The following is a 13,943-nucleotide window of genomic DNA, read 5'->3' as shown; positions in this document are numbered from 1 at the left end:
AGATTATTTCACAAAACATCAATTCTGCTGCACAGAATAGGTAACTAACAGGACTGCATTTTGGCCTGTATTATAGGCAGATTGGTCACCATCCACAATTCCTAGACCAGAAGATCAAAAACATTTCTTTCCAGATAGAGCAGAGTCACCTTCAGCTCACTGCTGAATTGAGCTGACAAGCTGGCATGAAAATATCCCCGCTAACGATGCTTTCCACTGCATGAGACACCTCTGTGCCAGCTGGACTCAAAACAAGGTCAGTCTTTGCCAATGGTTCCAAAAAAAAAAAAAAAAAAAAAAGAAAAAAAGAAAATGGGTGGTCTGAAAGTTGAAAGGTTTTTTTTTTTTGTGCAATAACTTCAAAAACCAACTGCATCTGGTTTGGTCTGTTGCAACTGCTGTAAATGATTAGCAGACAGCAAAACATATCCTCATATGTTAGCTCTTTGTTAAAATAAATAAAATAGTGTTCTTCAAATGTAGTGCTTAAGGCACTATTTTCTTAAATGTGTATTAAAGCATTTAAAGAGTTTTGAATAAATTTACATGCTTCAGAAACATTCAGGAATGAGATTTAAGATTCGTTTATTTAATAACCATCTCCACAATAACCAACATTAAGTAGCATCATCACAATATTTCATATCAGGATACAATGATAGAATCTGAGACACAAAGGCTATATACACTACACGATTAAGAACCAAATGAACCAGATAACTAGTGAATAATTTTCTCTTAAGTAGCTAATCAAATTATTCAAAAGACACGTTTGATGCATTACAACACAGTAGAAAATCATTTTCACAAGGCACATTTATTAACAACAATGGGACTGTCTTGCATGCAAATAGTCCCATGAGATAAAAGCAGCATTGAAGTTACAACCATCACAGTTTAGTGGTAAACGCATTAAGAGTACCTGATGTAACAACGATCGTACGTAACAATTATTGCTGTATTTATTGCTTTAGTAAAATTTAATTATGTGCATTTATCCTTATAGACAGGCATATTCAAGCAGCATATGGACAGTAATCTCTTCATTTACACTTGCATTAAATCATCCTGTTAAGGAGGAGTAGTTTGCATAATCAGTGGTATTGTAAAAGGGGAATCAAGCCATCTTGTGTAATGGTTCAGTGTTTTGATCAAAATATTTCCCAGTCCCTGAAAACGCATACCTAATTACTGGCTATTAGAAGGTCCCATCAGAGGTTTTATAAGAGCTAGTCTGTCAGGGAATTGTGTTGCTGGAAGTTTCCGTCACCTGTATACTGCATCTAGGTTTATACTAGAATAAATCTGGTTGAAATTTCATGCTTCCAAGTCTTATATTAGTAAAATGATGTTTAAATGATTTAAAACTGCAGAAGTCAAAGCCATTCTCGGGGGAACTGGCATGTGGGAAACAAAGACACCGCAAGGCTCAAGTTTGACGTTTTTGCTTGTACAAATAATAAGAAAAAAAAAAAGTTCAAGAGCATTTCACTTCAATAGACTAATGAATTTAACACTAAAAGATCATTTATTGTTTTTGCTATAAAATTGGAAATTTGCAATCTGTATCAAGTAGAAACAGTTGCTTTCAACCAAAATTAGCCCAGTTTGAACCCAAACTTAACTGCCCCAAATTTAATCATAATGTTTTATCAATTTACTGACAAACATAAACACAACTTTACCTGGTCGTGAACACAGTTTGAACGCCTGGTGCACCTGCTAATCTCAAACTGCAGCCTTTTCAATAAATCGTTTACAATAATCCCCACCATTTGTGCACAAGCAGGTCGTCTCCGTAGCCTGTATCCAGGAGGCGGTTTCCACATTCTTCCCAACGGCACACCTCACCCTTGTCCATCACCACAAACTTCCACTCCACGATACTCTCTGCAGGCAGGCTGACAACAGTGGCCCAATTCCCATCCTCGGCTCTCTCGAGCAGGATGAATTTCTTCCAGTTCCCCAGCTCTTGCTGGCTCCCTGTGATGGCCACCTTCTGGTGTGGTGAGTGGGTGAGATAATGGATGCGGAAAGTCACATTGACATTCTGGGACATGGGCTGGACTGCCACAACCTTTTTGCCATTTTCATGAACAGGGGAAAGCGGGATAGCCTGTTTCACATCATTCAAGGACAGAGATGCATCTATACAAGTAGCATCTGTGACAGAAGCACCTGGATGGTCAGCTTCAGTAGAAACTGGCTCAAGTTGTGTGTGGTTTTGGGCAAAAGGAGGGACAGACTGGTTCATCCAGGGAAGAACTTGGTAGTTTCCATCTGTAATCCATTCATTATTGTCCATAGTTGCCTCCATGATACTGATTTCAGTCTTTTCATAGTCCTCTTCCTCCTTCTCTTTCTCTGCCCTTTCCATCTTCTGATTGATTTCAACAACCTTGATATCAGCCTTCATGTCTGTTTTCACTGCGAGCTCATCGGTTAAGCTAGTAACATTGGCTGCCATCTGCTCTATAGCCTGTTCCATCTCTCTATAGTAGCGATCCTCAATTTCATGTCCCAATATGTCTTCATTGGCTGCTAAAGAACTGTCATTAGCCCAGTCAATTTGCTCACCGAGGGTCTGCTGGGAAAAATATGATGGGTAAGATCTGGATATCACATTTGCTAGATCTTCATTCATGGCAGATCGAGCCTCATCATCAAGGAGGCCATTCTGAGCCTCAGTGTGCTCTTTGAACTGTGCATCATCTTTTACTGTGAGAGCCACATTTTCAGTTGGCATTTCATATTCACTGATAACATCTGGCAAATCAGGGCTGACAGTCATGCTTGAAATTCCACTCTCACCACCAAGACCAGAAGATGACCAAGTCGGCTCACTTTGCTCAAAAGACGGCAGTGGAATCTGAAGTACAGGAAGTTTACCGTCTTCAGATGTGACAGGAGCAGCCCCACTGGTGACTCCCAGAGCTTGGGAAATGTCATCTTCATTTATGTTGCTTTGCAGTTGCTGTTGATCTGATGACAAGCTGGAGATTTCCCCAATGCCAGAGATTTGGGCCTTTGCATCATTGGCTACACTGCTAGAATCACCATTATCAGCGTTTTCAGGTTCGATCATATGGTTCAAACAGAGCAGGGTGTGGTCCAGCACTACACTTGAAGGATTACTTTCTTCATCACGTGAGGCAATGTCCTCAGTGGGTACTTCCTCTTTTACATCACTGTCTTGATTGCAGGCAAGCTCACTTTCATTGTTTTGTTCAGCCAATTGTAGCAGGTGACTGTTGAAGTTTATATCCGTTGAATCACTCACATTGTCTTCATCTGCATTTTGTTGAAAGGATAGCATCACCTCATGACACTGGCCCTGTAGCTTGGTTACTTCAACAAACACTGTGGAGCTGATCCCGGCTTGTTGAGAAGTCAGTTGGTCATCTACCAACTCCTCTTCTGCCTCCTCACCACCACTTTTCTTTTCTTCTTCTGGAAAATGGTGATTGTTGCTATAATCATTAGAGAAATCAGTGACACCTTGAAGATTCTCTTCTTTGAAATAACAGATGGAAGGAACAGGTACGTCTTCAATATGAACAATTGGTTCTTCCAAGTTGGCCGCTGTGCTCTTTGAAATGTCCAGAAGGTTTTCCTCCTCTTGACTGGCCTCCTTATTCGACAATTCCATTTCACTAGGCACATCATCCTCTTGGCCTTTTTCTTGTAGTACCTAGATGCATAAAATACATACGTTTAATCTTTAGGTCTTAATGTTTTAGTCACACAATAGTTAGAAAAATATGAAGGATTAAAGACCACCACCAAACTAGCATTATGTAATATGTAAACTACATAGAGATACAGAGATTTTATCAAGTCACTCATTTCCCCATTGCAAGTCTTTGCCCTAAACCAGGGGTGGGCAATTCCAGGCCCGAGGGCCGGTGTCCCGGCAGGTTTTAGATGTGTCCTTGAACCAACACAGCTGATTTAAATTGATAAATTAGCTCCTCAACATGTCCTGAAGTTCTCCAGAGGCCTGGTAATGAACTAATTATGCGATTCAGGTGTGTTGACCCAAGGTGAGATCTAAAACCTGCAGGACACCGGCCCTCGGGGCCTGAAATTGCCCACCCCTGCCCTAAACTAACCTCTGAGACTCCACCCAAAGAGCTAAACAATCCAAGCATGAAACATTAGCTAATCATGTGCGGTAAAGCTGTTTATGTTTGCACTCTTGATTAATCCAATAATGAAGCCAGAATGTTTTGAAATGCTTTACAAGCAATGTTTTGGGGCAAAGTCAAAATGTGTGCGCGTTCCCTCCCCGTTTTGTTTTTGTTTAAAATTGCCCGTCATTGGGGAATCTATGCATGTGGTCTTTATGCTCAACCACAGAAAATGCTGGTGAGCTGAGACATTCAGATATGGGCTTTACCGAAGGGAAAAACAAAACCCCAAAACATTCAAAATGACTGCCAAGTCACACCATCACTTTAGCCAAGCTAACCACTTCCCAGCTTTTGACCAATACAGAGCAAAGATAGATTAGATGTAAAGCCATCTAAGCAAAACAGGCATAATTGCATTAAAGCTGAATCAGTGGTTATTTTGCCTTTGGGAACAAATGACTACAAATCCAGAAAAGCTGAAGCAATATTAGTGTTCATGCTGAAGTTGGAGTTTAACTTCTTTAAATCTGTTTGACTTTCACTTTAAAAAAAAAAAAAAAAAATCCTGATTGTTTTCAGACCCCAATAACTCACATTCAGTAAAAACAACCAATAATGGGTTGGTGATAACGTAAGGGTTCAAGACCTTGAACATTATTTCACCACCCACTGGTAGCCAACTTTCATTGTCATTAGCTGCTGGGTTTCTAATCAATGGTGCCTGCTGTTGTTGGGATCTAGACAGAAGGGTAACTGAACAATAGAATACATGTGCCATGGCAAAATTTCACAATCAGTTGTACTCCAAGACAATCATTCATTTACCAAAAGTGAATTTAATTGTGGCAAAATATGCAATTTGTAAAGATAACCGCTTACCTTCAGTTCTTCTTTGTGGCTCTGTATCACCTTATTTTCACCTTCCTCCATAGTGCCATTTGTGCCATCAGTTTCCACATCAATTTCAGCACCTTTGTCTTCCTCCTCTGCATGCAGCTCGGCTACCTGCTGCACTGAAGCACTGTGCTTGTTGTCTTGTACAGAGTCACTTTTGGGTTGACGGTGAGGCGGCGTTTTTTTCTCAGCAGTGAGACGTCGATGCCTGATGTTAAGAGCAGTATCCTCCTCCACATCTAAACAGCCTTCAGCTTTCACAACTATGACATCAGGAGAAAGACACACAAACACGCTGAATATTAAGTTTATTTTGATTTATTTCTAAAATGTACTGAATCTGACTTGCATAATCTAGATCACTTCATACATTTTAGTCAGAGTAGATGAGAAGTGACCCAAATTACAGCACTCTTAAAAATTAAAGTCATTACTAATCACTGGCAGTCATTTTATTAAAATGGTCTATTAATATTTGACAGGATGAGTAGCTTGTACTTGACAAGTTTCTTAACGATCAGACATAAATCAGGCAAGATGATTATTTATTTATGTATTCATTCATTGCTGGAACTTATCAATTTTCCATTCTTCATGAAATAAACACTCTTAAAAGTAATCAGCACAGTTCTTTAGCCATAACCTCTTGCAAAGCCTCAGTCAATTGTATTTCAGTTTGAGTGTTTGTATCAAATGTTAATACGCAGACTTGTTCTAGCTACATTTCTTGTGCCCATTCATTTTGAGATATCATGGTGCTTCAAACAAACACTGAAAGTAATTAAAGACACTTTGCATTGTTCCTGCAGGAACAATTCATATAACAGGCGAGACCTCCAAGGTTGTCATCTTACTTTAAGCTACTAATGCAACAATGTTTGAGGAGCCTTTTTCAATTTTGCAATAATAATAATAATAATAATAATAAAATAAAAAGTCTGTTTTTGGACATCTGCCTGATATTTTAGAGCTAATCTTTTGCCGTGACTGTGACAAGGCTAGACACCAGTATACTGTGAGCTGTAGTCCATTATGGGCTGCTTAAAGTGTTGTATTTCAGAAAGAAAGGGGAGTACGCTCGGTTTTGACGTCTGTGCGCACGCAGCTTAAGCTGAATCTACCACCAAAGCTACGAAATAATAATATAGATTAAGTTATACGTAAATTCCCGCACTAGTAAACTGCAGCAGCTCGCAGATTTTAACGTTTCATCCGAATCTGTACCTGTTGAGTCCGCCGTGATGCGCAAAACCTCCGGGCTCGGCTCCGGCTCCTGATCCGGCGGTATAAGCGTCTCCGCTCCGGCGTCCCTGCTGTCACTGTCGGTGCTTGTGGCTCCGGCTGTGGCCTTTCTCCGCTTCCCCCTCACTGTTCGGTAGATGATGAAACCTGCCACCATGGACACCATGGCTATCACGGCCAGAGCCACGGCTGGGCCGTGCCGCCCGATCATACAGAAAAGCGAGGCCAGATCCACGCGTCTCTCCAAACCCACGGTGTTGCTATTTTTCACCGGCATTACAATCTGTAATTAAAAGGAGAAGAAGAATGAGCCGTTCTGCTCTAATATCGGTTTAAAGGCCCTGCTGAATGCTGTCGCTGTTTAAAAACTCACCACGCTCTCCCTTCCACGTTTCAAAGTGTAGTGACCTCTTGAAGCTACCAAGCTTCGAACGGCTGCAGGTGCGAGCTGTTCATTGGCTGATTGGATCACGGGAGCGCAGAATTCATTGATAAAACGCTGACGAACCACTGCACACGTTCATCGCAGCACACTTGAAAACGGACATGACGGGGTGGGCTGATAGGATTTAGTACCACTGGCGGGGACTCAATATTATTTGATGAGACTATGTAGAAAGCCTGGGTCTGTATTTAATAATATTTCTCCTTCATGAGACGTGTACATTTCGGAGGTCAGTGCGTCTTTTTTTAAGACTTATGACAGAAATTGATATAATTAATTGAGCTTTCCTTCATGTCTTCCATATCTGAACGAGGGTCCATGAGCTATATAAAATGAGACCGGTGAAACGTGCAGGCCAACGTTATTAATGTTGTTACACGACATCACCAGTGACCAAAAATAGCCGTGTTCTGTGTAACGTTATAGTTGTTACCTAATGGTAATAAAACCACGAACTGGTACATCAAATAACCGATAAGGTGACTATATATATATATATCTATATATATCTATATATATCTATAACGTACAAAATTATATAAATATGGTGGTCTATTTAAAAACAAAACAAAAAACAACGTTATTATATTTAAAAAAACTAGAGTAGCAGCTACACCTAGTGGAGAAATGGAGAAATGACCTGAAACTACAGGAAACCTGGATATTTTTTCTGCCGTCGCCTATGGATTCATATTTTGTGAAATATGTGAAATATGAATCCAAGAAATACTAATTTCTTACATTTTTATCCACTTTTGCCAAACCGTTTTTAACTTGTGCTTAAGCATATATTCAATCCAAATTGTTATAACATTTTATTTTCAAGTCAAAATGAAAGAAAGATTTCATTAAATTGATCTTTCATTTGATTTGCAGTAATTGAGAATGAATGTAAAGTATAAAAAAATGAAATTCAAACCAATAATGAATGATTCACTTAAATGTGTTTCTGGTCGAGTTTTCTTTTCAGCATACATCAACTGTTTTCAAAATAGGAGCCTTAATTTTAAAATATGAGTAACTGTAAACACAGAGACATCAGCTCAGTATGCAATCCACAAAGACATGAAAAATTAAACATACAAACATACAAAGGACATTGTTATTTATAGAAGTTCAATAAGTCTTTTTATTTTAAATTCACTTTCATTCATTCATTTGAAGAAATTTGTGCAAACATTCAAGCATAAAATAACAATGATTCAAAGATGCATTTAATCATGTTTAATGTCAGTTTATTTGTACTTCAAATATTGTTCAAAATTATCATTCACACTACAGCTAATAATTACTTTCACTGGTAAAACCGTTCATGAGCTTAACCTGCTGAGACTGTTTGTCTGTTATTAAACTGTGAGAAATGTAATGAGCTATGATATAATCCAGTCTACCTGTATGAGAACTTGTTTTACAAACAAAATAAGTGGTTTCAAAGATGACGTTTATTTTTTATTTATTTTTTATTTATTTATTTTATTTTTTATACTCTGGTACACCGAGCCCCAACCACCCAGGAGCAATTGGAAGTTCATCCCAAACCACTTCTGCACTGTCAGGAAATTAATTCTAGTAGCAAACTTCCTGATGGAACAGGAAAGACTGAGTAAAGTAAGCACTCCTGGGAAACAGCTCCATCATGTGGAGATCTGTGGCAAATGCAGGAAAGTTCCCGAAGACTCTGGAACTCCTCCACTTAGTATATATAAACTGGGACAGTCTCACTGCTGAGACAGAAAGCAAGACAAGCAACACCAAGAAGACAACAGACACCTGAACAGTGTTTCATCTCACAAGAAGAGGACTCAACACTAAACCCACTGAAGATGCTGTGCTCTCATGGAGTCCAGTCTGCACTCAGTCCATTCATGGACTTCTACTGGCCTGTGCGCAGTCTGTGGCCAGAGATCAAGCCTCTGTTCTACCAGCAGGATCTCCTGCAGAGAAACCTACAGGAGCTGTGCAGCAGTCTGGAGCTGATGGATAAACTTCAACGCAGGATCCTGGAGGAGACAGATCCTTTCCAAAGCAGCATGGCTGTGCAGCCAGTTGCCGTCCAGCTGGAGAAAGAGGGAGACAAGTTTGCTCTGATGCTGGACACTCAAGGCTTTTCCCCAGAGGAGCTGTCTGTCAGGCAGGTGGGCAGGAAGCTGAGAGTCAGTGGCAAGACAGAGAAGAAGCAGGAGGATGGGAAAGGCTCGTACTCTTACAGACTGCAGGAGTTCAGACAGGAGTTTGATCTGCCTGAAGGACTGAACCATCAAGCCATCACTTGCCACCTGTCTCCAGATGGGAAGCTCCACATCCAGGCAGCCAAAGCTCCGTGTGTTGAAGAGGCTGAGAGAGAGCTGACTATCAAGAGGAGCTCAGAGGACAAAGCACAGCAGAGTGTGTGTTCACAGGCAGAAGACAGCAGGACAGAGACACACAGCAGCACACAGGACAAACCTGAAAACATGGACTGATTGTTGTTTATACCAGTGTCAAATGAAACATTTTAATGTAATTTTTTTTCAAAATATGAATCCACTTTCTCTTTTAACTGCTTTTATTAAATGTATTACCATGGGGTAACCAAGGTAAACCATGGTTTACTCTTTTGTTCATAATAATGCTTCAAAAATAAAATAAAATTTTTACTCACATAATTATTTTATATTATAAACCTTTAAAAATAAAACTGTTTTCACTGAAAGTAGGAAAATGTTAAATAACCACTATTGTTTCCATTTTGGACAATTGCTGCGCATGTTTAGCATTCTAAACTTTCAATAGAACTGAGTTTACAGACAGTCAGAAACAAGTATGTAGATGGATTCTATGTTTAACTAGAAAGAGTCAACGAAAAGTAAAAGACTGTAAAATTTTTACATATTTCTTAAAGTGAGATTTTGGCCTTAGAATAAACGTCTTTATTTTAAAAATAAACATCAGCAGGACAGAAACTCAGAGCAACACACAGCACTAAGCTGAAAACATTAATGTTGATGATATTGTAAAATAGATTTGGATATAACTGTTCAACATATAAAATGTCTGTACTTTTTTCTTTTTTAACTGAGTTTTAGTCGTTCATATGTTATTATAGCAATGTAAAATTATTCATGCTTTATTTCACTGTCTCATGCACTTTTGTATTGTCATGGTGATATCATTAATAAATTAAAAGCCCACCCTGTACCACTTACATATTACTTATATACTACTTATATATATAAGTAGTATAAAACCCTGATATTTTTTATTTATTTATTTATTAACCTTTATTTAACCAGGAAGATCCCATTGAGATTAAAAACCTCTTTTTCAAGGGAGACCTGGGCAAGATAGGCAGCAGCAGATGTCTCACAGTTACAGAAATTACTCAAACACAGGCAGCAACAACACACATGCAACAATAAGTGAAAGAATACAAATAAAATAAAAAATAAAATTCAAATAAGAATAAAAAAGTCAGTTAAAATGACAATCAATCTAATTGAAACAGTTACATGTTATGGACTTGGCCTCAAGGATTCGTAGTTTAGATTTAAAAGCACTTAATGAAATGAAATGAAATATCCACTAGATGTCACATTTAGACCAATAATGTCCACTGGGCTTGTCTCACTCTGTGCAACGAGGAGTTTGTTTTCAAAACAAATCTTTGAGTTGACCACAGGGTGATCCATATGGGAGGACCTTTTTTTATGAGTGTTAAAGTATGAGAACAGGTACTTAGATCACTTTTTTAGACTCCATTATCAAGAAGCATATCACCTTGAAAAGTACACTCAACAAAAATATAAACGCAACACCTTTGTTACTGCTCCCATTCCCCATGGGATGGACGTAGAGACCTAAAATTCATTCCAGATACACAATATAACCATCCCTCCCAAACAGTGGCCACAAATCAGTCCAAATGTGTGGTAGTGGGCACATCTGCTATATTGAGATAATCCATCCCACCTCACAGGTGTGCCACATCAGGATGCTGATCTGACATCATGAGTAGTGCACAGGTGTACCTCAGACTGCCCACAACAAAAGGCCACCCTGGAATGTGCAGTTTTTTGCGCTATTGGGGGTCTGGGGACCCAGAACCGGTCAGTATCTGGTGTGACCACCATTTGCCTCATGCAGTGCAACACATCGTCGCATGGAGTCTATCAGATTGTCAATTGTGGCCTGTGGAATGTTGGTCCACTCCACTTCAATGGCTGTGCGAGGTTGTTGGATATTCGTGGGAACTGGTACACGCTGTCGTATACGCCGGTCAAGCACATCCCGAACATGCTCAATGGGTGACATGTCCGGTGAGTATGCTGGCCATGCAAGAACTGGGACATTCTCAGCTGCCATCTGCCCTGAACAATGTGAACCATGATTCATCCGTGAAGCGCACACCTCTCCAACGTGCCAGACGCCATCGAATGTGAGCATTTGCCCACACAAGTCTGTTACGGCGACGAGCTGGAGTCAGGTCAAGACCCCGATGAGGACGACGGGCATGCAGTTGAGCGTCCCTGAGACAGTTTGTGCAGAAATTGTTTGGTTGTGCAAACCAATTGTTCCAGCAGCTGTCTGGGTGGTTGGTCTCAGACGATCTTGGAGGTGAACCTGCTGGATGTGGAGGTCCTGGGCTGGTGTGGTTACACGAGGTCTGCGGTTGTGAGGCCGGTTGGATGTGCTGCCATATTCTCTGAAACGCCTGTGGAGACGGCTTATGGTTGAGAAATGAACATTCAATGCACGGGCGACAGATCTGGTTGACATTCCTGCTGTCAGCATGCCAATTGCACGCGTCCTCATTGCTTGTGGCATCTGTGGCATTTTGCTGTGAGACAAAACGTGCAGTTTGCCACATCAGGATGCTGATCTGACATCATGAGTAGTGCACAGGTGTACCTCAGACTGCCCACAACTAAAGGCCACCCTGGAATGTGCAATTCCAGGGTGGCCTTTAGTTGTGGGCAGTCTGAGGTACACCTGTGCACTACTCATGATGTCAGATCAGCATCCTGATGTGGCACACCTGTGAGGTAGGATGGATTATCTCAATATGGCAGATGTGCCCACTACCACACATTTGGACTGATTTGTGACCACTGTTTGGGAGGGATGGTTATATTGTGTATCTGGAATGAATTTTAGGTCTCTACGTCCATCCCATGGGGAATGGGAGCAGTAACAAAGGTGTTGCGTTTATATTTTTGTTGAGTGTAGATCCAGAGTATGAATTGTAATACGCAAATGTTTTGTTCTTATTCTTGTGAAGAAGAAATCTTCTTTTGTGATAATGTTAATGATGAGCAGAATTATCTTACTTTATCTTGTAAAAAGATGCTTGAATTTCACATCATCCAACCCCCACTGGTTGTCTCCCCCATCATCCTTGAAATAATTCTAATTTTAGCTAAAGCACTAACCCAAAACAATGAAGCAATTTTAGTGCTTTTCCCTTGTATTGTTCACAAGTTAATGTCACCTATTACCTTGGGTATTTGGTCTCTCCCCCCGCTCCAGTTAGACTGTCAGGGCTTTTCTTTCCCAAGATTAAATGGAGTCCCCGTAAACGTGGCGAAACAGGGGTGGAGGACCACAGTATCATACTTTGGGCACTTACTCAGCTTGTGCGTTATATTCTATTTGTGGCACTGCCCTTTGTTTTTCAGGCTAGTGTTGACAGATTATTTATTTAAGAGATCTTTAAATATCAAAGGTCTATTCCCATAATCATTCCACTATCCCTCCCTTCTTAAAAGTTTCTTTTATCTCATCTTCTGTTATGTCCTCCTTTCTTGTCTTGTCTTCAACATTTACTACACATTTATCTGATCTCCTCCTTTCCTCTCCTCTTGGTATAGCCATTATGCTAGTTTTGGCTGCACATTAGAACCTTTACCGATTCTTCATCACTCCTGTTCCCCCCCCCCCCCCCCCCCCTTTTGTTCCCATCCAATTCCAACACCCTCCTATATCATCCCTGCCCTCCTTTTTCTTCCTCACATTCAGTGCATCCATGTTTTTTCGCTTGTAACGCTTCCACTCCCTTCCCTCCTGTTGTCGACATTTTAACTGACTCCTAATTGACTGGGTGTGTTTAAAGCAGACAGCTTTTATTGCTATTACAAAAGCCTGCGAATCTATTTGGTGTATGCAAAAAATGATGCAGACACCATGGCGGAAACATGTTACAAAGCTTCAGCACAACATGGCACCTCATTAAAAATGACAATTATAAAGTTATTAAAGGTTGTATTTTGCAGACTCTGGTGTCAATTATTTTGTGCTTGACAAGCAATATACAACTACAGTATATTTCAAAAAGGCATCTTTGCTGCAGATTTGGCTGAACAGTCCTGCACAAAAATTTTATTTTTTACATTCTTTTTGCAGAATTTGGATTAACTGTATTGTAAAAAATTTTACAATGGCATATTTGAATAATATTAACTGTATATGTAAACAATATTTGCTCTCAGTATAAATCTGTTTAGCACTGCAATGCAGTTATTTTTCATTTCCTTATAGCAGTATTTTGTTCATTTTTTTTTTTTTCTTTTTTTGTGTCCCGTTTGGATCTTTAGCCATCAGAATTGTTGTCTTAAGGCCAAGAAAGATGCCAAGCGGATTTATTTTACCAAGTGGATCATCATGGCCTTGCCATATTGGTCCATTTGATTGACCTTTATTATAATTATGAATTTATTTTATTTTCGGTTGCTACAAACGGGACAGACATGACTGGGGGATAGGACAGGGAGAAAGAATGAAAGAAAGAGAGGGAGAGAAAGAAAACCAAAGGGGAGAAGAGACGGTGAGAAGGGGGGGAAGAAAGAAAGAAAAACAAACAAAACACCTGGATCACCTGTATGGAGAAGAAAAAAAAACAGAAGAGAAAGCAAACAACAAAAAAAGCAACATAATAAAGAACGGCACCATCACAATAAACTAGCTAGCAGTAGATATCAGTAGATACTAAATAATAAACGATATTGTGCAGCACGCAAGATAGACAGCGCACAATGTGCTTTGAGGCAGCAGCCAAGAAAGCTGTAGTCCGCGTCTGTGTACACCTGTGTGCACACCTCTGTGCATACCTGTGTGGATCAGCATGCTTGCATTCCAAAGGTTTCTCCATGTAACGATCTGCTAGGGAGTGTGGGGGGGGCCACAGCCCCGTCCACCAGGGTATGAAGCAGGTATGGAGGAGATCCACGCCCCAGATATCCAGAGGCGCCAGAGTA

At 40.1% G+C, this 13,943-nt stretch overlaps 2 protein-coding genes across 2 annotated transcripts; one reads left to right on the top strand and one right to left on the bottom strand.

Annotated features, from left to right (window-relative positions):
• Positions 1 to 593: 593 nt before the first annotated feature.
• On the bottom strand, positions 594 to 6,815 carry stbd1 (starch binding domain 1). The gene is made up of 4 exons (XM_080874845.1): positions 6,643 to 6,815; positions 6,252 to 6,552; positions 5,013 to 5,290; positions 594 to 3,691 (listed from the first exon to the last, which is right to left on the bottom strand). The coding sequence occupies exons 2-4, from the start codon at positions 6,544 to 6,546 to the stop codon at positions 1,757 to 1,759; spliced, it is 2,508 nt and encodes an 835-aa protein (XP_080730971.1). The 5' UTR covers positions 6,547 to 6,552; positions 6,643 to 6,815; the 3' UTR covers positions 594 to 1,756.
• A 1,636-nt stretch (positions 6,816 to 8,451) lies between these two features.
• Positions 8,452 to 9,879, top strand: LOC308392280 (heat shock protein 30-like). The gene has a single exon (XM_080875253.1). It carries the CDS (start codon positions 8,538 to 8,540, stop codon positions 9,174 to 9,176), a length of 639 nt encoding a protein of 212 aa, XP_080731379.1. The 5' UTR covers positions 8,452 to 8,537; the 3' UTR covers positions 9,177 to 9,879.
• The last annotated feature ends 4,064 nt before the right edge of the window (positions 9,880 to 13,943 follow it).

The sequence above is a fragment of the Rhamphochromis sp. 'chilingali' genome (assembly GCF_963969265.1).
Source record: "Rhamphochromis sp. 'chilingali' genome assembly, chromosome: 2".
Lineage (NCBI taxonomy): Eukaryota > Metazoa > Chordata > Actinopteri > Cichliformes > Cichlidae > Rhamphochromis > Rhamphochromis sp. 'chilingali'.
Note: the sequence above shows the minus strand (reverse complement) of the source record. Positions and strands in the feature narration are given on the sequence as shown.